The sequence below is a fragment of the Lipophrys pholis genome (genome assembly GCF_963383615.2).
Source record: "Lipophrys pholis genome assembly, chromosome: 23".
NCBI classification, from domain to species: Eukaryota; Metazoa; Chordata; class Actinopteri; order Blenniiformes; family Blenniidae; genus Lipophrys; species Lipophrys pholis.
This window is the reverse complement of record NC_137645.1, coordinates 1,310,990-1,332,366: the sequence shown is the minus strand read 5'-3', so window position 1 is coordinate 1,332,366 and position 21,377 is coordinate 1,310,990. Positions and strand designations below refer to the sequence as shown.

The window sequence follows — 21,377 nt, the reverse complement described above, 5'->3', positions numbered from 1 at the left end:
CGCAATCAAAGAAAAGTATTAAATTCGCTTCTTCTCACTGTCTAAAACAACCTAATAACTCACTTTTTAGGTCATTTATTAGTTCAACCTTTCAAGTTTCCTTCCCTGTCCTCTTGTATGACAATAATAATCACTAATCAAGAATGTAAATTTCAATTAGTGTGCTTTATATATTTCCTTTAACTTCTTTTAATAAAGTGAGAATGTTGTAAAGTGAGCTGAATGCGGAAAAAATGACAACTACTGCTTATTTAATAAGTATATTTATTCAAAGTACACGGAGATAAACTGATCAGAAGTTATCAGAACGACAACTCCCACAATGCACTGCTGTGTCCATGACGTCACCAGGACCCGGATCCGGCTCTGTCAGGCTGTGTGTGTGTGTGTGTGCGCGACTCTGGTAACAACAAAACACTGTTTCTCGAAGTCTGAGCCACATTTAGCGACTCTATTAGAGGTACGTTAAGCAGCGACTCTTACTATTCCGGTGTTAATTTTTATCCTGCAGTTGAGATATTAATTAGATTTTTAACGCTAAATTTAGCCGACAGGCAAGCTAAGCTAACAACATGGCTCCGCCTGCTGAGAAATAATAACAAAGGCTGTGTGACGACGGGGTTTAAAAGTAATTCTAAAGTTATTCCGCGTCGTTTTCTCGGTTTAAAGTAGCGTTAGTGTTTCTATGGCTGGGTTTAGTGAAGGTGTGTCGGTGTCGGGACTCGGTTTCAGGCTGGACTACGCGGTCGTGATGACTCCTCCGCTGCTGGAGTCCTCTGGAGGAAGAGGAAGGAGGTGATGAGGAGGAGGAGGAAGAGGAGGAGGACGACATGTCGTTAACTGCCTTCCCGGACAGAGCACTGACTCCACACCGCGGAGTTTGAGACGTGTCTCCTCTGAAACCCGAAAGGGACCCGGGACACAGAGAGGACAAGATGCCAAGGAGGAAGCAGTCGAACCCGCAGCCGGTGAAACGTGAGTGTGAAGCAGGATTCCTCCAGCTGTCCTCCAGATGTCTGCCCTCCATCTGTCTGTCTTCCGTCTGTCTGTCTCTCTGTCTTCCATCTGTCTCTCTTCCAGCTCTCTGTCTCACAACGGGGAAGTACATCTCCATTTTTGTCCAAAATGCATCTGTTGAGGAAACGGACTCTTTTAAAGTTGCTTAACTGGTATGACTTATTGACTCTTCCTCATTGTCCGTCACAGAGAAGACTGCTGGCGTCGTTCCTCGAGCCTGAACTTAAAGATAGTCAGAGTGACAGAAAGGACAGAAAGACTCATCGGTGGCTCTGTGAGCTTTCCCGGTTCTCTCAGTCCTCCAGGTTGACAAGCTGAAAACATGAGAGCAGTTTTTCTCCAGACGAGAATTCCCTGGTAGCTTTATCGCCAGGGTGTACGTGAGGTCCGGACGTGGATCTTTTGCAGGCTCGGCTCCTTCCTCAGTATCTCTGCGGGAGGAAGACATGCTGGAGACATTTGTTTGTTCGTTATCTCATCCTGAAATGTACCGCCTCAGTTGGGACTCACCACCTCCTCTCTTCCTCCACTCTGCTTCCTGACCACCCTCTCCTCCCTGTCTGTCTTCCTTTCTTTCTTTCTTGGCTTCCTCCGTGATCCTCTCTCTGTCCTGTCTCTGTCTCTGTCTCTCTCTCTCTCTCTCTCTCTCCCTCCTCTCTCTCTCTCTCATCTCTCTCTCTCCCTCTCTCATCCTCTCTCTCTCTCTCTCTCTCTCTCCTCTCTCTCTCTCCCCTCTCTCTCTCTCTCTCTCTCTCTCTCTCTCTCTCCTCTCTCTCCTCTCTCTCTCTCTCTCTCTCTCTCCTCTCTCTCTCTCTCTCCTCTCTCTCTCTCTCTCTCTCTCTTCTCTCTCTCTCTCTCTCTCTCTCTCTCTCTCTCTCTCTTATATCTGCCTTGCAGTTCTCTGTGTTTATACTCACAGTGCTACCTTGGGAAACCGGCCTCCAGTGCGTCTGCACAAGGTTCCTCACCTCCCATAACCCACCTGTGCAACATTAGAGCGTTTAAGCTTCAGTAAACCTTGTTGCAGACTTCATCACCAGGGATATTTTCTATATATTCTTGTTCAGAATATCAAAGTGTTTTGCATCGTGTTTCTGATCCTTTTGCAGCCGTGACTTGTAGCATCTCCAACCCACAGAGACTTAAAATATCTTTTAGTAGAGCGTCTGTGTTTTGTTTTGGTGTCATTCACTGGAGCGTGAAGCAGCGGCGAGGCTCCACACGAGGCGTTCAGGTTCAGAAATTAGGTTTAAGTGTTCAGCTTGTGATGACAAATTCTGTTTGGGCTGCTTCGTTTACACATGCAAAAGATTTTCTCGTCCAGCTTATCACATTAAAAATGTATAAGATGTTTGTCTTGCTGGACTACTAACGAGTAGGAAAAGGTCCAAAACGAGAAAAAGAAAAAATAACTAATTTCCTGTTAATGACCCTGAACGTGTCTGAGATCCGCCTCACTGTTATATTTTCTGTCCTGTGTTTGACTTGTTGTTCCTTTCCTGATGCTTCATTCCTCACCCTCTGACTCTTCCTCCTCTGCACTTATCTCATCCTCACTGATTTCCTCTGCTTCCATTTGCTCGCCCGTTCACCTTCCTCCTCCTCCTCCTCCTCCTCTTCCTCCTCCAGTCTCATGCACCTTCTTTTTCCCCCTCAGTTTCTTGGTCAACACTCCGACTTTGTGCCTGTTCCCAGCTGCCGAGTCACTCCTAAGAAAAAATAAAACGTTTAAACCGTTACCATTCATGAAGCAGTTTCTGTGAGTGTGAGTTGTTTCTGACGAGGCGTGTCTGTGTCCAGTGGACTCGGAGGACGGGGCGGCGGGCGTCGAGCCGGGCTGCCTGGTCCTGGAGAGCGACTTCCTGCTGAGTGGAGAGCTGGAGTTTGGAGACTCGGACATCGTGGGGCTGGACCGAGAGGCCGGTCAGTGACACACAGACATCACGATCACGTCACATTTTTCCGATCCGTGGAGCCGATGTCTCCCGTTACATGATCTACCACGTCAAACTCAAACCAATAAACTAAAGAGTGCCCATTTTGGGAGGGACACATTATAAACAACAAAACTATGATTTCATGAAGGTGAAATGAGTTAAAGGTGATAATACTGCGAGTTCTCACAAATGAATCTGCCACTTTGACTTTCACCGTCTACAAAGAAGCTGCAGGCAGAGCAGAATGTTCCCACATATTTTGTATTTCCTTCTTCCACATGAAGTTTTCTTTCCTGTCCGTGCTCGTGTTCAGGTGTGACGGTCTTCTCCCTGAGTGTGGAGGACGACCCCTCTGCTCCCACCGACTCCACCTTCCCCGACTTCCTGTCCTGTAAAGGCTGCGGTCAGCTTCTGGGAGAAACGCCTCTGGGAGCAGGACTGGATCTCGGTGGGAATTCAAACATTTTACTCATATGTAATAAAGGAAAATGTAGAATGTTACAGGGTACTTATGTTTTTGTAATATGACGTTATGTGAAAATAGTTAAAGATCTTAATTCTGCTTTCTTGTAGTGTTGTGTGGTTTTCCTGCATCTGTAATTCAAGAGTGTAAATATTCAAACCCAGACAGGATTTATGTGACATTTAATAAGTGATGTCACAGTTTCTTTGCTTTTCTTTAGAACTCATCCTGCAGCTTTGCTGTCGCATTATTTAAACGTGTTTTTCTTTCATGCAGGCGTGGGCCTGGATCTCGGCGTGGAGCTTTACTGCCTCAGCTGTGAGGACGGCCTCCAGCACACCTCTGCACCCGACGACTCCCCGGACGTGGACGAGTCCGCCGACGCCGACGCCGACGGGAAGAGACGAAGTAAGACGGTGGACGCCGCCTCCAAGCTGTACTCCTGCTCCATCTGCGCCTTCACGTCGCGATACTCCAACCACCTGAAACGCCACATGAGGACCCACGACGGCCAGAAGCCGTACCGCTGCCCCGTCTGCCCGTACGCCTCGGCCCAGCTGGTCAACCTGCAGCGCCACGCCCGCACGCACACCGGGGAGAAACCCTACTGCTGCCCGCAGTGCAGCTACGCCTGCAGCTCGCTGGGAAACCTGCGCAGACACCAGCGCATGCACTCGCAGGAGAGGCCACAGAGGAGGGAGAAAGAAAAGAGGCGAGCCAGGAGGAAACGCAAAAACGCAGACGGTGATGAAGGTACATTTACGTTTAGATATTTTTATCAAGTACAGGCTAATCCAATCCGAACGAGTCCTGGCAGATAACCCCGCAGTCATCCTGAAACAAAATAAAAAAAGACTTTCACCCATTTACATATAATTTTGCATGCAGAGGGTTTAAGAAAACACAGAGAGATGAAACCTGGAACCCTTGTCTGTGCTGTGAGCAGAAAAGAGGAAGCAGAAACTAGCAGAACTTAAGTATGAGGAAGAGAAATTTTCTGGGGTTGAGCGCTCCTCGGTGAGAAATGAAACTCTTGTCAAGACTTTCTGAGAAAAAATAATACACTTCGGAGATCGTGGAAAAAAACCAAAAACAGCTAAAGTCAGAATTGTCCTGTCAACAGAATTAGAATCAAAGTTTAATCAGACGTTGTTCTTCTGGTTGTGTCTTTGCAGTCATGTCGGATCTGACCCTGCGAGTGTCTCAGGACTCAGGTTACCTCCAGACGCTGGGCGGTCTGGGGTCTCCCTCCGCCCCTCTCCCGGTCCTCCTCTTCCCGCTGTGCTGCCGGCTGTGCGGCCTCACCCTGGAGGAGGCGGACCTGGAGGGGGACCAGGAGGACGGGGAGGCGGAGGGCGACGGCGGGCAGGTACGCTTATTACAACAAACTGTAGATTTTCCTGCGTTGTGTCCGAAGTTACGCAATCGGTAGCTTGTTCCCATGGCGACGGCAGACTTCCACTTCATGCTCTTCATGTTTCCAGTCTTCCACAATCCTTGTTCCTCATGTTGAGGAAAGTTTCAAAGTCCACGGCAGTTTTAGGACCTAAACCTCTGGTCTCTTCCAGGTGTGTCGTCGTTGCTCGCTGGACCTGCAGTCCAAAGACGACCCGGCTCGTCCGTGCAGCCCGGAGTCGCCCCGGGCGTCCCGGCGGGCGCGGCGCGGCGCCAAGCTGTACCGCTGCCCCGACTGCCCCTTCCTGTCCCACTACCCCAACCACCTGGCGCGCCACGCCCACACCCACTCCGAGGAGAAGCCACACCGCTGCCCGCACTGCAGCTACACCTCCGCCCACCCCGACAACCTCAAGCGCCACATGCGCGTGCACACGGGCGAGAAGCCCTACCAGTGCCCGTCGTGCAGCTACGCCTGCGGGAACCTGGCCAACCTGCGCCGCCACGAGCGCATCCACTCGGGCGCCAAGCCGTTCCACTGCGTCATCTGCGGCTACTCCTGCAACCAGAGCATGAACCTGAAGAGGCACATGCTGCGGCACACGGGCGAGAAGCCGTACGCCTGCGCCGAGTGCGGCTACACCACGGGACACTGGGACAACTACAAACGCCACCAGAAGAAGCACGGCCACAACACCGACAGCTGGGACAAACACGCCCCCATCAACGGCTTCAGCTGGGGCAACGACGCCCGGCAGGAGCCGAGTCAGGGAGCCGAGCACAGCTAGACACTGCATGTGTGAGTGACGGCGAGTGTGTGTGACTGTGTGTGTGTGTGTGTGTGAGTGTGAGAGAGAGAAGCAGCTGCAGCCATTACTCCATCCACTGGAAAGTTAATGTAAGAATTTACTCTTTTCTTTCAGCCATCACACTTCATACAGCATAAAAAGACTAAACACTTTTCTTCAAGCTACTGCAGTTTTTTTGTTTTTTTTTAATGTGTTTTGAAATTGACCAGCATGAGATTTATCAGGTTTTATTTAGAGGATCGAGGCGTCTGATTGTCAAACAGCTGCAGCTGCCCCACAGAGCAGAAGAAAAGGTGTGTGTTTCCTGGTGTGTGTGTTTGTGTGCGTTATACACTGGTGAACCTCCAGCTCACGTTGGAGTCAAACTCAGGTGCCTTTGAGACAGAATGACTGTAATGCTGCACTGACTTTATACAAACGGGGTGGGGGGGGTGTGTGTGTGCAGCACATTACACATCACACACATCACACACACACACACACACACACTCCCAGGCCGCGAGTCGTGAATGAAACTCCATCTGATCTAATGAAGCCAATCTGAACCAGACAAATTCAAATCATCGTGTTTCTTCTCCACAGATATTAGTTGTGGCGGCTGGATGAGAGGTGTGGAGCATCATCTCACCAGCTGGAAGTTCCTCGTCGTTTTCACTGATTTCTTAGAAAACTCCCGGGTTTATATTGAAAACAAAACACTTAAAAAAAAATAATTCAAACCAGTCTTATGAGAAATCATTACAAAACATTTGCTTTTGAAATTGAAACAACTCTTGGATTATAAATCTGTCAGCAAGTGTTGATAAGTTTTAATCAAAAACCAGTTTAAAGTCTCAGAATTGAGAATCAGTTCTGAATGAGCAACGTGCAAACGAGGTGGGTGGGACGGTTTCAGAAGTTCAGTTTCTCTCAATGAAACGGAACTAAAAGAAAAGAAAGATAAGACTGCTGAATCGAGTCAAAACTGTGAATATGTTCCCCCTGCAGTGGAAATGTGCCGCGAAAACAAGTTGATTTAGTTTGATTTGCGAGGCGTGGTCTTCCACCACTCGGCCCTCCGGAAAGTTGACTTCTCTGTGACTTTTATTATTTTTGTGCGCGTGAGCCGTCGCGGCATCATCCGAGCTGACACTGCCTCTCTCGTCTTGTTCTCTGTGCCTTCTTATCGCCTAATAAAGCAAAATGAATAAACGTGTGATTGAAGCTGCTTCCTCTTTCGGCCCTTCTGTTTAGGAAACACCTGCATCACACACCCAGAGGTGGAGTGAGGAGAGCCGCTGTGATGAAACGCTACGTAGGATAGAGGTGGAGGAGAGGGGAGGGCCCGGGGCCGCTGGGAAGGACGACAGAGTGAAGGTGGCAGATTGAAACAGAGAGGAGGTGTTGAGGGCAGGCGAGCGTGACGGTGACGAACCAGTGAGTTCATCACATGAGTGCAGCCAGTACGTAAAGCAGCTGAGGTCTTTGTGTGTGTGTGTGTGTGTATATACGCCGTGGATTTTATTTCAGAAGACTTCGAGGAAAGCCGCAGTAAAACATCCGACTCCATGGGCCTGGTGAGTACAACTAACCATACCTTCACTGACTGATCTTCATCGCTTCTATCAAAGAGTCAGGAGACTTGTGTTTGCCGTGTTTTTTTCAGTGTGTCGGCTTCCAATCACAAACTCCACTCTTACCCTGGTGTTCCACAAGGCTCAGGTTTAGGACCCGCATTATTTTCTATTTCAAGCTGTGGTGTCAAACACATTCTTTAACAATGATAATAACTGTATTATAGAGCACTTTTCACAACAGTTGTAATGGAAATGATTGGCTAGCAAACACCACAAGGCCTGGGTGGCTTAAAAACAGCATATAAAAGATAAAAGGGGCATCATTTTGTTTAAAAATAGATCAAACTACTAAAAAGGGAAGCTTCAATGAAAAGCGAGTCTAAAGAAAGATTAAAAGAGGTCACTGAATCAACTCCACCTTGAGCAAAATAGTGCCATAAAAAGCTTTAAATTAAAACTTTGAATCACATATACTTTTAAATGTCTATATTTTTACAAAAACAAAACAAGTACTACAATCTCAACATGAAGAAACCTGTTGTAAAATACATTTAAATTGTAAAAAAACATATCTGCTGCATTATGGGTGTTTTTGCAAACTCGCCCTGTTTTACCTTCAATCCGCTTCTTAACCACGTGACCCTCACGAAGTCACGTCTGTCGGCCTTTTTCTGTTTTCCCCAGAAACATTCCCACCCCAGGTTGTTCCCGGGAGACATCGTGGAATATCCCAGGAACAAATACTTCTCTCATTTCGCGGTTTACTATGGAGAGAAGGACGGCGTTCCTTATGTGGCTCACCTGACATGTCGAGGTTAATAAATGGTCTCTCCAAATTCTTTCCAAAGAATCTGTTTGGTTTCTAGAATATCTTTAAATAAGGTTTACAAGATAATTTCCTGTAATCATTTAATATCTGAGGGATCTGATCATAGTATATCATATTTATAGTTGAACATTTTTAAATGTATTTTTGTCCAAGGAAATCTATAATTATAATTATTTTTCATTATATATAATAGATGTTATAAGAGTTTTTAATAACCTCACAATTTGGAGAATGTAATTAAAATGAATAGTCTAGTACATCAAATTGTAATTTTCCTTTTTATTATTTTAACAGTAGATTTTAAGTAGCTGATAAATGTTTTTCTTGCTATATCATCAACTGTTTCACCTCCTTCCTGACTTTATTTCTGACTCAGATTCCGACTCCAAGCTGCCACTGTTTGGCCGAGCCCTGAGGTCAGAGGTCAAGCTGGAGCCGCTGGAGCTGCTGGGGAACAAATACAAGGTGGCACCTTCACAGTAAAGCAATGTCATTTCTTTTTATAACTCCATCGCTCAAATGAAATCTGCGCTGTTTCGCACCAGGCCAGCAACATGCTGGACGACTCCCACCAGCCACGGGACTTCCACACTGTGGTGAAGCCGGCCATCGATGACCTGATTGGCCGGGAGGTGACCTTCGACATCCTGTTTCACAACAGCGAACACCAGGCGACGCTGCTCAGATACGGAGTGAAGCGGTCGGAGCAGGTGAGCCGAGGCGAAGTCCAAGTTTCCCCACAGAGGAGTTTTCACTGCAGCTTCCTGTCCTCCGTTTCAGATCGAGAGAGTGTACAAGCACATCATGCCGGCCTGGAAGAAGCTCTTTGAGCAGAAGAAACTGTGAGGCTCCACCACCAGAGGGCGCCATCACACATTTTAGACAGTTTCCATTGATTCTTAGTTTGTTTTTGCTCTTCTTGTCTCCTTTCTTTTCCTAATCTTTCCATCCTTCTGTAAAATTTTACATTCTTTCATTATTCCTTTTCTTTTTGTGTATAAACGGTCTGAAGTAAAACACGGAGAACAGGATCATGCATGTAAAGTTTAATTTTTGTGCTGTGTTACAGTGACCGTTTTCAGATAAGGTGAGACAGTTTTAGTACAGCCTTTCTTTGTTTTGTTCCCAAGCTGGTGTAAAAGTCGAGTTGTTAATACAAGCTACACACAGGTTCGTGTTTTTTAGTCGTATATCTGACTTTTATTTGTGTTGTACATCCTTGTCAAATTGACTTTAATAAACTTGTGGGTCCCCCCCCTCCCCTCACAGTCTGGGTGCCGCCATCCCAACGCTCCTGTGTGTCTCTTTGAGCCAAGAGATCAAGATGTCGTTGGTCTCGGCCGGTTTGTCCATCTGAGTCCAGTGTCCGCTCTCCTTGATGTGTCCTCGGCTCAGGTTTGGCAACTGCGCGTCACAGATACAAGGCATCAGATCCATTTGTACTCCCACCCATCACCCACCCCACCCCTCCTTCCTACCTTATCCTCCATTCCTTTGGACATTTCAGGCGACAGGATCGGGTCTTTACCCGCCGTCACCATAAGAGCTGGCATCAGCATCTAAAAACACACAAAGCACGTCATGTGGATTTCCCATCAGGCGTCCATTTCCTGTCACAAAGTGTCGTTGCATTTTGACTGTTCTCTAGCAGACCTGGTCAACAGGTTGGGAACAGGTCCACTTCCAGTTTGCCTCGTGATTTCGATACCAGTTCAAAGGTCCCCTGTGAAATGTCAAACAGGAAGCAGTTCATTGACAGAACTCGGACGGATCTGCTCAGCTCAGGTCAATCTGGGGTTTGAATGATTCACACATGACTACTTTGTTTTTGGGGACATTTCAGACGGCTTGACTATGAGTTTAGTTCCATTTGATATAGCTGTTCAAAACGTGGAAAATTTGGTGTGTATAGACACCGAGGACAATGAAAACAGCACAGCTGGAGCTGCAGCGCAATAATTAAATACATAATTTTAACGGAAAATTTAATCATTGAAAGAATTGAATTATCTGAATGTAGTTAAAATATAAATGTTAAAACTGTGGTTTAAAAAACAAAATCATTTTGAGATGTGATTCTGCAGCTTGACCTGAATAACTAGTTAAATCTGTGGTTCAGATGAGTCGATCAGTAGACTGTGGCAGACCTGAAGCCCGTCTTCTTGTACTGGCTGATGTAGTACTGCAGGTCGGCCTCCGTCAGCATGGAGCTCCTGGGACACTCCTCCGGCAGGCCCACAAACAGACCACCTGCAGCACAACACCAGGGACTTCACTTAGAATCATTTGGGCGTATCGGATGTTTGAAAGGAAGTCCAGCAGACGTCCTCACCTCGAGCGCATACTCCTTTAGAGCTGATGGTGGGACGGTCCGCCTGGGGTCCAAACAAACTACTTTTTACTCTCGACCGGAGCAGAATGGATGTGGTGTTTGCACGTTGCGTCCACTCACCGCCTCGCTGCCTCGAGCGAAGAGAATCTTGAACGTTCTCGCCAAATCCTTCTCCAGCTCGGCCTCTGCTGCTCCCTGCGACACACAAAACTCGGGCTGAAAAATGCCAGTTTCCCTGAGCATCGTTTGGAATTGTGACGTATGCAATGCTGCCTTGCCTCTTTCTGGAAGTAGAATTGGTAGTCAAACACCGGATTGGCCTTCAGGGCCTCCAACATGTTGACGGAAGGATTAGGCACGAACATGGGGGTGTTGAGCGACGCCGCGGCCCTTCACAACGAGAGGCAAAAACACATCTTACTTCCATATTCAGCTCACTGAGTGGATCCCTCCTCTTCACGTGTTCTCACCTGACTCTCTCAGGATGACACCTCGCCATCGTCCACACCAGGCCGCCGCCCCAGTCGTGACCCACCAGGGTCACTTGCGGTATGGCCTGACAACAACAACAAGGGTGAATGACTGCGCCACAAAACAAGTTACTCTCATTTTGATTTTATAATACACAATAATATATACACTTGTACACAAAAAGAGAATCTCACCATTTTGTCCATAAATGTGATCAAATCCTGAAAAATTTAAAGACATGGTATAACTGATTTTGAGACCTTATCTCCATTATTACTTTATGCTATTGGCTGGCATTTGTCTATTTTTACCTTGCAGAGCTGCTCCAGAGAATATTCATCGATGTCTGCAAGGGGAAAAGACAAAATCACAAACTGCTGATCCAGGATTCCTTCTTTCCAGTTTTAGAGGTACAGCAGGTGAAACGCCCACATTTCTCTGCAACCTTTTCAGTGCCGCACAGCTGCAGTGTCGATCCAGATAGAGATTTTCCATTCGGAAACCTCTTGTGAAAAGGTCCTTTTCATTTCTCTTTATGGTGACTGAGCAGCAGGTCACTGGTTTGACCGCTGTTCTTTCTTATTTTGCACACACACACACACACATGCTCATCACAAGGAACATGTACAGTATCACAGAGCAATGCATCGTAAAAGTATGTGTGAATAAGATCTTATTTTGGTTGGGATTTCATAGCGTCTTTTGGCCAGCAGGTGGCAGTACGAGTGCGTTATGTAGCTCACCTAGGGGTGCGGTGGACTCTCCATATCCCTTCATGTCCAGAGCCAGCACCCTGAACCCTGCTGCCGCCAGCGCCGGGATCTGTCCAGGGGGACAAAGCTGTGAGGACACGCAGCTTTCAGAGCTGAGATTACATGATGTGGACAGATTACCTGGTACCTCCAGGAGTACCAGCTCTCAGGGAAGCCATGGCACAACAGCACCGGGGGCCCACAGCCCATTTCTACATAGTGAGTCGTCACCCCAGGCTGAAACACAAAGAGGACTCCATTTCAGTCGAGTGTTTCTCTCAGACTTCACTGAGGCAAAGACCTTTTTGCAGAATCATTACTTTGATTGTGACGTATCCATGAGAGACTTGGCCTTGGCTGCAGGACCGTGGAGGAGTCTCGGCTCCCACAGCCTGAAGAAGACAGATGTGCGTGAGTTAGATGAACATTTTGAAAATTTGTCTCCTGTTGTGTCCATGCCTGTACCTGCACTCCTGTAAAGTCGGACAGTTTCTGCAGAGCGTCATCCAGATTGTTGACTAAGATGGCCTTCAGTCCTGCTCCCTCGGCGGCCTTCACACCCTCCTCATCTGCATCCATCCACACAGCCTGGAAGCCACAGGTGGCCAACGTTGAAGTCATGCAAGTACTGAATCAGAATGAAGCCAGTCTGAACCACCTCTGACAAAAACCACGTACTTGTTGGGATGTCACTCCCAGGCGCTGCAGGGCGCCGCTGAACATGGCGGGCTCGGGGACTCGGTGACCCGAGCGGCAGGACTGCAAGACCAGGTCGAAATGGGCCCCAAGCACTGAGAGGAGGCGGGCTGATCCGTCTCCCTCCGCCCTGTCGTCTATCCACTGGTTGGCCAGCACGGCTGTCAGCAGGCCTGTGGATCAGAGTCATGAAGGAACCGGCTCAACCTGCACTTCATCAAGCTTCACCGAGGATCTGGTACCTTTCTGATGCAGACGGTCGGCCGTCTTCAGCACAGCTGCACGGACGGCCATCATGGCCTTTCCCAGCTCCTCCAGCAGGCCTGTGACGGACCAGGCAGGTGGCAGAGTCACACCTCGGACCTCGGCCTCCTTCACATAGGCATCCTCCAACACTGGGATCATCTACACACACACAGCTGCTTAATGTAAAAGATTCCCACAAACATCAGAGTGCTTCCTTCATGAGGAGAAAATCCCAAGGGGATTGTGGGAAAGAACAATGCTGTGACCCACCTGAGACAGTGTGATGGCTCCTCGCTCCGCCCTCCCCACGGGGCCGTCCTCCTTGGCCGCCACACTGGACAGAAAACCTCTGAAAAACACATGTACAAGTCAAACTCGGAGGGACAAACGGCTGGAAACACCACAAGCATTGTGACCTGTGAGCGCTGCACTCTGTCAGCTGACAGTTCTCCATTCGACTCGACAAACAACCCCACGAGGATAAATGGTCCCAACAGTCCCAAACCCAAGATATTAGGTCGACTGTAACATCTGACAATGCAGAGCATTCAGTGCTCGTCTCCAAGGAGATGATAAAAACAAAAACCTCGTGCGTGAACCAGCATTTACACTTATAACAGTCTCCCCATTTATATCGAGCCCTCTGCCTCTCTGCCTTTTCCTAATTCCTGGTTGATGTTTCGTCTTTTGCTTTTCCAACATTTACTTACCGGTAGTCATTTTATATAGTAATGGTATTAAAACCTACGTCAGCAGGACTAAACTCTAATTTCCCTTCACACTCAAGTTGAGAGAATAACTAAAAACGGTTGCAGTTTCGATTGGCAAGTAAATCAGGTTGACTATCAGTTGACCTTTGGAATAAGTTTACAATCCTTTGAAAATGAGAGAGCAACCCCCTCGAGACAAAGCAAGGTGTGGTTGAATGGACCTAAAGTTTAGGGTAAAGGTGACGGTGTCAGAGTGCAGACTGCATCAGAAGTGAATAAACATGTGGGTGGAAGCAGTGTCTCTGAACAGACTTGTTAAACTGCTCTGCTGCACAATCACAAATCCCTGAACCAACGCTTGTGTTTCCATTCCCTGTGTTCGGTTGTGTAGCGGCGGCCTTCTTACCCCGGCAGGCTGTGTAACTCCTCCAGCTGCTTGAAAACATCGTCCGGCCGCGAAGACACCGCAACTCCCCAGAAGTTGAAGAGAACAGCCTTCCTCTGGTCAGACATCTCAGAGAGTGAGTGAGAGCACCGTCTCACCCTGTTTTCCTCACACACAATCACACACACACTCTGCTTGTGTGGAAGGGGGGAGTGTCAGACTCGGAGGGCCGGCCCTCCCACTTACCATGCTCACTCACGCTTGACCCAGAAAACAGACTACAGACGAGACCTGGCAGTTTGAGTCACACAACTTTTTTTTTTATTGAGTAACACAAGTTGATTAGTATCTTCAGTGTGGACTTCATACTCAGCAGTGAGGTGAGTTAGTAATCTTCATAGCTCCGTTAACAAAGTGCAAGCAAAACTTCAGACGGTTAATTTGTTCACGGCACAAAATAAACATTTCAGTCAGTCCCTTCAGTTTTTTTTTCTTTTCACATTTCTGCTCTGTTTCTTGTCTACTTGGAATTGCACACTTAAAAATGCTTTGTCAGTATTTGTTCACAATCTCTACACATCAACACACAGATCCTATACCAGCAAACCAGCTCTGTTTCTCAGTCACCATGTGAATGAAATTGTTCTTTTGCTCATTTCTATCAAAATATACCTTTTACTTGAATCAATAACAGTTTTAAAGGAAGATAGTTTTGTGAAAAAGTACGTAATGCTTTCCTCCATACTGCTGAATCGAACTCGGGGTTAATATAATGTAACCGTTTTACTTGTGTAACCAGAAAGAAAATACAGTACAAATATAATAATAATAGATTTTATGAAATCCATCTAACTTCAAAAATATAACGTGCTTTTTATCAAGATTGAAAATGGCTCAACACATAAACTGTTGCTGAATAGTAAAAACTGTTTGGCAGTAGGTGTAGGATAATGCCCAAGGTGTTTGGGCACGGGCGTCCTTGCTCCTAGAGCTCACAGAGGGACACGGCGGCGCCCGGCCCTTCCCAGAACCCGAACCCGGGGTACAGGGAGTCGGTGAACCTACAGTAGAAGGTGTGCAGGTGGATGGGAGCCTCAGACGAGACGCTGTAGAAGGACAAAGCGCCGCCCTGCCAGTCCAGATACACTCCCACCCTGTTGGCGCTCGAGGAGGAGGGAGGAGGACAGATGATCGCCTCGCTTCTGTCGTGCCGAGCGAAGTGAACGTTGGGGAAGCAGGACAAGCTCCAGGAGTGCTCATTCAATCCAAAGCAGCCGTCACCACTGCCGTCTCCGTCGGGTTTGTAAGTCACTGCGATATGAGCCTCCTTCCTCCATTCAACCTCCCAGTAGCAGCAGTCCGTCAGGCATCTTCTGCTGCGGACCTGCGCCCAGGTCTTGTACCGGTCCCGGTGATCTGAGCAGCTGGTCGGCGCGTTGGTTGTGATGATCTTCGTGTTGTTGTCGTACAGGTAGAGAAACTTGTTTGCTGTGTTCGGATCCAGGACGACGTTGCAGGCATCTGGTAAAAGAGTGAAACACATGAATTGGCCTCTGGCAGCTTTTCAAAACGAGCTGTCTGTCAGTCCCGACCGAACCCAAGAGGCAGACTCACGTTTCTTCAGACCTGGAATCAACCACTGGGGTCCAGTTGGGTAAAGCCTGCAATTAAGGATTCACCTTTAATTTCTGAGACACAACTAACACGACGTCTCCTCAGCGGGGTTCCAGTCTGTACCTGAGTGTGTCCAGTCTGACGCGTGGATCCTCCTGTAAAGCAGAGATGAGCTTCGCCGCCTCTCCTCCCAGGTGGTTGTAGCTCAGGTCCAGCTCTTTCAGATAGGATTGGTTGGAGGTCAGAGCAGAGGTCAGGGAGGCACAGCCCACGTCCGTCATCAGGCACCCTGACAGCCTGCAGGAAATACAGCGAGAAACAATCATTGAGACGTGCAGACATTTGTCTCCTTAAGATCTCATCGATCTACAACTTATTTTGTTGTTATTGTTGCATGGTTGCACGATTGGAGACTGATTTAAACTTGTTTTTCTGATTAGTTTTTTCAGACTGTGCTTTGATTGACTTTTAGTCTGAATTTAAAATGTTTTCTAAAAATTTTCACTCCACCAAGGCCCATCCGGCTCCATTACGACTATTTTATTGAGCATTCAGACTGTCTTCAGTGTGACAATGAAGGACAGGAGGTCCCTGATGGTTTGTGCGCAGCAGACACGAGAGTGCACTGAACACAATTCAGATTCTGTACTTTTGTCATTTCAGTGAACTAAACAGCTTCTCCCAGCGCAAATGATCCACGTGCAGAACATGCTGTTAAGACTTGACCTGAGGGTTTCCAGTTTACAGTGTGGACTCTGCAGTCCGACAGAAAGCAGCTGCACTCCCGAATCCCGCAGGTCGTTGTTGCTCAGATCCAGCCCTCTCAGACAGCAGGACGGAGAGCTGAGAAGTGAAGACAGAGCTTCACAGCTTGTCTCTGTGAGGTTACAGCCTCCCAACCTGACGGAAGAGCAACAAGAAATAACTTATTCCACAGACACCGTCAAATAAACAGTTTCCCGGGGCGTGTGTACGTACAGAGCTTTGTTGGAGGCTTTGACCACTGGGAGCAGCCTCAGAAAAGCCTCCTCTGAAGCTGAGTACTTCTTCAGGTCAAACGTTTCCAGATCTTTTCCTGACGACAGGAGGATGAAGGTGAGCGCTGACCAAAGAGCAGAGGATGGTTTCCTTGTGGAGAAGCGACCTGATCTCAGGTACCACTGGATCCTCTGCTCCAGAGAATGATCGTTCAGCTCATTCAGGCAGTGGAAAAGATTGATGCACTTCTCAGGAGGTGGATTCTCATCAATCTTCTTCTTGATGTACTGGACCGTCGCCTGGTTGGTCTGGGAGCTGCTCTCCTTCTCCATCAGCAGGCCTCTGAAGTGACGTCGGTTGGTTGGCAGTGAGAGGCCCAGGAGGAACCGCAAGAACAAGTCCAGGTGTCCATTTGGACTCTGCAAGGCTTCGTCCACTGCACATCTGTACAGACGTGCCTCTGCAGACGTGTCCTCCTCTGCTTCGGCCTCCTGGGTGGCGGTTGGCTGTTTTTCCAACAGATTGACGCTGGAGTTGGTGAAGGTCATGTGGACATGAAGAGCAGCCAGAAACTCCTGCACGCTGAGATGGACGAAGCAGAACAAGCTGTCCGGGTACAGGCGGCTCTCCTGGTCAACGACCTGTGTGAACACTCCGGAGCACACCGAGGCCACCCTGACGTCGAGGTCGCACTCGTTCAGGTCCGATTCATTAAAGTTGAACTTTCCTTTCTGCAGCTGCTCAAAGGCCAGTTTTCCCAGAGATTCGATCAACTTCCTTCTGTCTGGACTCCAAAGTGGAACCGCTTGAGCTTCTCCGTCGTACTTCTCTTTCTTCACTTTGGCCTGAAACACCAGGAAGTGGATATACAGCTCAGTCAGGGTCTTGGGCAGCTCTCCCCCCTCTGCGCTGTTCAGCATGTGCTCCAGGACTGTGGCGGTGATCCAGCAGAACACTGGGATGTGACACATGATGTGGAGGCTTCGAGAGGTCTCAATGTGGGCCATGATCCTGCTGAACTGCCTCTCGTCTCCGAACCTCTTCCTGAAGTACTCCTCCTTCTGGGCGTCGGTGAAGCCTCGGACCTCCGTCACCATGTCGACACACTCAGGAGGGATCTGATTGGCTGCTGCAGGTCGCGTGGTGATCCAGAGGTGAGCGGAGGGAAGCAGCTTCCCCCTGAGGAGGTTTGTCAGCAGCACGTCCACCGACGTGGACACCGTGACGTCGGTGAGGATCTCAGTGTTGTGGAAGTCCAGAGGCAGTCGACACTCATCCAGACCATCGAAGATGAAAACCACCCGGGAATCTTCAAACCTGCGGCTTCCTGCTTCTTTGGTTTCACTGAAGAAGTCATCAATCAGTTCCACCAAGCTGTACTTTTTATCCTTCAGCACATTGAGCTCTCTGAACTTGAAGGGAAACGTGAAGTGGACGTCCTGGTTGGCTCTGTCTTCGGCCCAGTCCAGAGTGAACTTCTGAACCAGGAATGATTTCCCGATGCCGGCCACGCCCTTCGTCATCACCGTCCTGGCAGCTTCCTCTCTTCCAGCAGGCGCTTTGAAGACGTTCTCACAGGTGAAGGCCGTTTCTGCCCTGCCTGATTTGGGGAAAGGCCTCTGAATCTGTCTGACCTCGTGCTGGTCGTTGACCTCTCCGCTCCCTCCCGTCGTCATGTACAGCTCAGTGAAGATGGAATGAAGAGGCGCCGTCTTTCCTGCTTCAGCAATGCCCTCAAACACATTCTGGGAGCGTTTCCTCAGGCTGGCTTTGAGTTTATCCTGGGACACAGAAGATGTTTCTGGAAGATAAAATCACAGGTGGAATTTACTGACGTTAGTTACAATCAACACATCGACTCCAAACTAAACTAAACCATTTTCATTTTCAGACTGGACACAAGTCATTTGATGTGTTGTTTCTCCTAAAAGATGAGAGGAAATGTGTGAAATAAGATGAATTTAAACTTCTTTTTTTTACATGTTCAACAGCAGTTTACAAATATCTAAACTGGAAACTGACGAGAGAAAACCTGAAGACCTTCTACTCGCGTGAACTTTTAGAAGCAACCCTACTTCTCTCCAGACAGTCGGCCAGCTGCTCCTGCTTCATCGTCTTCAGGACGTTTATGACGATCTTCTGAAGCGCCTCTCTGTTGCTCTTATTTATCTTCTCGTCCTCCACCTTCCTCCTCCGCTCCTCCACGAACTCTGGATTCACGAGCTTCTGGAGCCTCTCCAGCTCCGTCGTCACAAACATGTTGATGTTTTCTTCAAGGAGCTGCAGCAGAACATCCAGTTATAGAATCACCATCGTCAAACTGCTTGTGATCAGGATAAACTAAGCTGCGTATATACTCACCTTAAATGTGTTTCTCAGGCTCACCTCAGGCCTCTCCTCAGGGAACCGTCTGGAAACACAAGAAACACTAGTTGTGAATTGCAAATGTAATCCAACGTGTTGAACTTTACAGCTTCTAAATTCAAGCATTTGATTCACTCCCATCGTCGTTCTTTTTTTTTTTTTTACTTTTTAATTGTTGAATATATGTCAAGCAGTCTATGGTTGTCAATCTTCACTTCACCTCACCTTTCACTGACATGGTGACCTTCACTCATGAAATCCTCTGAATGAGCGTCAAAACACCCAGACCCTCTGGATTCACGGCTGTTTAAAGACCCTCTTCCTTCCTGCTGGTAACTGTTGGAGACGTGATATCGGGAGAAAAGATGGAATGCTCACACAGATTGTTGCTGATGATGCAAAGCGAAATGAACGTGTAGCTTTGACTTCTCACCCGCCGCAATCCTCAGCAGAGCGAGCCGCCGTTCCTTCGCTGAAGTTTATATATCCATCCTTGGATTGCTGAGAAACACCGCTGACCTGAGCTCCGTCATCGTCTGTCCTCTCCTGAACCCCCGTGGACCTGAGAGAAAAACAAGATATAACGACAATGGATGAACTGAAATGAAAAAAAACTCGTTTTAAAATCTGTCTATGAACTGCTCCACTTTTCAAGGATAAAACTTCCTGAGGACGTTCAACATTTCTGCAGGTAACCGATGGAAACACATGAGGTGGAAGTAAACTGCAGCAACGTTAATCTGCCTCCTTCGGAGCGATGCACCATGAATCGTTCAGACCGACACACAACCCAAAGCCACCAGTCTGACGCCTTCAGAGAGTCCTGCATTCAAAGCAGGCAGTTTTCAATGAGAGGCCAAGAAATGAACAATTATACTGATACGTTCACCTTTGGACCAAATCAAGCCTTTTCTTGAAGTCTATGAGGATATCAAAGGAAATATCAGATCGGCTGGAAACGCCACGGGGTCCGTCTTCAGGAGAGTCTGTGCTCGCCTTCTGCATTCTGCAAGATGACAGACAAAAGACTAAACAAAAAAAGGGCCTGAACACTTTTGATCTGCACATTTAAAATCAACATTTAGCACATATTTTACATATAAATGAGCACATTGGGAAGCTGATGTGAGTACCTGTTTGTGTTGGACTCCATAGTTCAGCACTCTGGAAAAGAAACCAACCCACAGGCTTGTTATTGACCTTTTATTGCCTGTCAGACAAAAAGAAAAAGTCTTTTTCTGGAGAATTTAACTCACCTGAACTATAAAGGTGAGTCTGAAGTCATGGATTCAGTTTCTGCTGCTTCACATCCTCAGGCAGGTTCCTAAAGCCACATTCACACCTACAGGCAATTCAGAGTCACCAATTAACCCCCATGGGATGTTCGTGGGAGTAAACTGCAGTAAAACCCACAGTGACAACATGCAAACAACACAGAAAGGAAACCAATGGGACTTTACAATGGAAACTCTTGTTATAACCACGACACCAAAGTGTGGCACAGCTTGAAAAAAACAATTCTCAAAAGCAGGATTTATAGTAAATCCGTTTCATTGTATGCAATTAAAGTGCAATTACAATAATGACTTGTTACAGCGTTCAGCTTTTTGTCCCACTAATGACAGGACAAGACCAGGAAACACAGTACACACACTTAAACCAAGACTTACAAACCATAAACCTTCCTGTTGTTGTCAAGATCAAAAGGTCACATTTGTTTTAATCGCTTTTATTATTCTAATGATTGTTATTTAACTTTTGAAAGTAAATTCTCTACAACTTTGGGTTAAAGGAAAAAGTTAAACAGTTAGAAACATCTGAATTAGATCAAAACCGCTTCTAAATAAATCACAAAAAGAAAATATTAAGTCCAATTTAGAAAAGTGTATTCGATGCTTAATGACATTAGAGAAAAACAAATCTGTTCCCCCGAATAAAAAAAGGGTTTTACTTTGTTTCCTGATGACAAATCGATTTGCATCAACCAGTTAAAGGTTTAAAAACATGTAATGAAGTATAACAGAGTTCATACTTTACCTTTAAACCGAGTAGATTCAGAAGAAAAAAAGTGCGCAGTAGCCGAAAGTGAAAGTTTCACGTTTCAGGAAATGAAGTCAACTCGAGGGGCTTTCTGGGAGAAACACAGTCTTCAACATGAATAAAAAATAAATCCAGCAGAAATACATGTGAGTGCAGAAGGATTTGTCTACTTACAGTTAAAACACAGTAAGAGCTTCAAGGTGGAACAGAAATGTCCTCTCCTCTGAAGGACAGCAGTGTCGAGACTGTTTGACTGTATTGGTACTGAAAGTACTTAATGACTGGGATAAAGAAAGTAGTTTCTATATATAGATATATATATATATATATATACTGCGCTGCTTATTATGCGAAATGCCAGAAACTGTGTGTGTGTCTGTGTACAATAACCATACAAACACACATATTGAACACATTAATATTCTCTCTCTCTCTCTCTCTCTCTCTCTCTCTCTCTCTCTCTCTCTCTCTCTCTCGCTTTCTCGCTCTCTCTCTCTCACATACGTACACATATATATAGTCATTGTTGCTTTTCATCACAAAAACAAGAAAACAAACATATTTTTGTTGTCAATAAAGGAAAAAATGATCCTCCTCAGTCTGATCTTCGGTCTCTGAAACTGTGACTCACCTGCATAGGGAGACAAGATCAACATAGAATTTCTGAAAAGCTGTGAAATGTATGTATCTGGCACAAGAATACAGTTTTAAACGTTCTTCATCTGTTTTACATGTTGAATATGATTAGTCTTGATAAGTGTAGGCATATGAGATATAAAAAAA

General features: G+C 47.0%; 4 protein-coding genes across 5 annotated transcripts; 2 read left to right on the top strand and 2 right to left on the bottom strand.

Annotated features, from left to right (window-relative positions):
* Positions 1-332: 332 nt before the first annotated feature.
* znf513b (zinc finger protein 513b) lies at positions 333-6,828 on the top strand. The gene is made up of 7 exons (XM_080492763.1): positions 333-460; positions 733-975; positions 2,818-2,940; positions 3,268-3,402; positions 3,694-4,170; positions 4,593-4,786; positions 4,986-6,828. Exons 2-7 carry the CDS (start codon positions 936-938, stop codon positions 5,598-5,600), a joined length of 1,584 nt encoding a protein of 527 aa, XP_080348889.1. The 5' UTR covers positions 333-460; positions 733-935; the 3' UTR covers positions 5,601-6,828.
* A 26-nt stretch (positions 6,829-6,854) lies between these two features.
* On the top strand, positions 6,855-9,288 carry plaat1l (phospholipase A and acyltransferase 1-like). The gene is made up of 5 exons (XM_080492764.1): positions 6,855-7,177; positions 7,862-7,991; positions 8,383-8,471; positions 8,552-8,716; positions 8,787-9,288. Exons 1-5 carry the CDS (start codon positions 7,169-7,171, stop codon positions 8,850-8,852), a joined length of 459 nt encoding a protein of 152 aa, XP_080348890.1. The 5' UTR covers positions 6,855-7,168; the 3' UTR covers positions 8,853-9,288.
* On the bottom strand, positions 9,038-13,793 carry ephx2 (epoxide hydrolase 2, cytoplasmic). The gene is made up of 18 exons (XM_080492762.1): positions 13,620-13,793; positions 12,774-12,852; positions 12,500-12,662; positions 12,240-12,430; positions 12,027-12,149; positions 11,882-11,953; positions 11,703-11,798; positions 11,553-11,631; positions 11,121-11,155; positions 11,004-11,030; positions 10,809-10,894; positions 10,617-10,728; positions 10,459-10,533; positions 10,339-10,381; positions 10,154-10,256; positions 9,660-9,729; positions 9,485-9,565; positions 9,038-9,410 (listed from the first exon to the last, which is right to left on the bottom strand). The coding sequence occupies exons 1-18, from the start codon at positions 13,724-13,726 to the stop codon at positions 9,270-9,272; spliced, it is 1,683 nt and encodes a 560-aa protein (XP_080348888.1). The 5' UTR covers positions 13,727-13,793; the 3' UTR covers positions 9,038-9,269.
* Positions 13,794-13,898: 105 nt separating this feature from the next.
* On the bottom strand, positions 13,899-20,860 carry LOC308127844 (NACHT, LRR and PYD domains-containing protein 3-like). 2 transcript variants are annotated; one of them, XM_080493205.1, is made up of 14 exons: positions 20,769-20,860; positions 20,592-20,685; positions 19,811-19,896; positions 19,688-19,718; positions 19,444-19,560; positions 18,988-19,116; positions 18,780-18,890; positions 18,552-18,600; positions 18,266-18,470; positions 16,191-17,991; positions 15,939-16,112; positions 15,336-15,509; positions 15,213-15,259; positions 13,899-15,119 (listed from the first exon to the last, which is right to left on the bottom strand). In XM_080493205.1, exons 4-14 carry the CDS (start codon positions 19,705-19,707, stop codon positions 14,584-14,586), a joined length of 3,363 nt encoding a protein of 1,120 aa, XP_080349331.1. In that variant the 5' UTR covers positions 19,708-19,718; positions 19,811-19,896; positions 20,592-20,685; positions 20,769-20,860; the 3' UTR covers positions 13,899-14,583. The 2 variants fall into 2 exon arrangements, with proteins under 2 accessions (XP_080349331.1, XP_080349332.1); XM_080493206.1 differs by lacking the exons at positions 19,811-19,896; positions 20,769-20,860.
* Between the last annotated feature and the right edge of the window lie 517 nt (positions 20,861-21,377).

Coding starts and splice junctions, on each gene's coding strand:
- znf513b (XM_080492763.1), top strand. CDS start 936: ATGCCAAGGAGGAAGCAGTCGAACCCGCAGCCGGTGAAAC. Junction 2,941..3,267: donor GGGGCTGGACCGAGAGGCCG/GTCAGTGACACA, acceptor GCTCGTGTTCAG/GTGTGACGGTCTTCTCCCTG. Junction 4,171..4,592: donor AAACGCAGACGGTGATGAAG/GTACATTTACGT, acceptor GTGTCTTTGCAG/TCATGTCGGATCTGACCCTG.
- plaat1l (XM_080492764.1), top strand. Junction 8,472..8,551: donor TGCTGGGGAACAAATACAAG/GTGGCACCTTCA, acceptor GTTTCGCACCAG/GCCAGCAACATGCTGGACGA. Junction 8,717..8,786: donor GAGTGAAGCGGTCGGAGCAG/GTGAGCCGAGGC, acceptor CCTCCGTTTCAG/ATCGAGAGAGTGTACAAGCA.
- ephx2 (XM_080492762.1), bottom strand. CDS start 13,726: ATGTCTGACCAGAGGAAGGCTGTTCTCTTCAACTTCTGGGGAGTTGCG. Junction 11,799..11,881: donor ATGGATACGTCACAATCAAA/GTAATGATTCTG, acceptor TTTGTGTTTCAG/CCTGGGGTGACGACTCACTA. Junction 9,566..9,659: donor GTTCCCAACCTGTTGACCAG/GTCTGCTAGAGA, acceptor GTGTGTTTTTAG/ATGCTGATGCCAGCTCTTAT.
- LOC308127844 (XM_080493205.1), bottom strand. CDS start 19,707: ATGGAGTCCAACACAAACAG. Junction 19,117..19,443: donor AGGCTTGATTTGGTCCAAAG/GTGAACGTATCA, acceptor TTTTTCTCTCAG/GTCCACGGGGGTTCAGGAGA. Junction 18,601..18,779: donor GGTCACCATGTCAGTGAAAG/GTGAGGTGAAGT, acceptor TTGTGTTTCCAG/ACGGTTCCCTGAGGAGAGGC.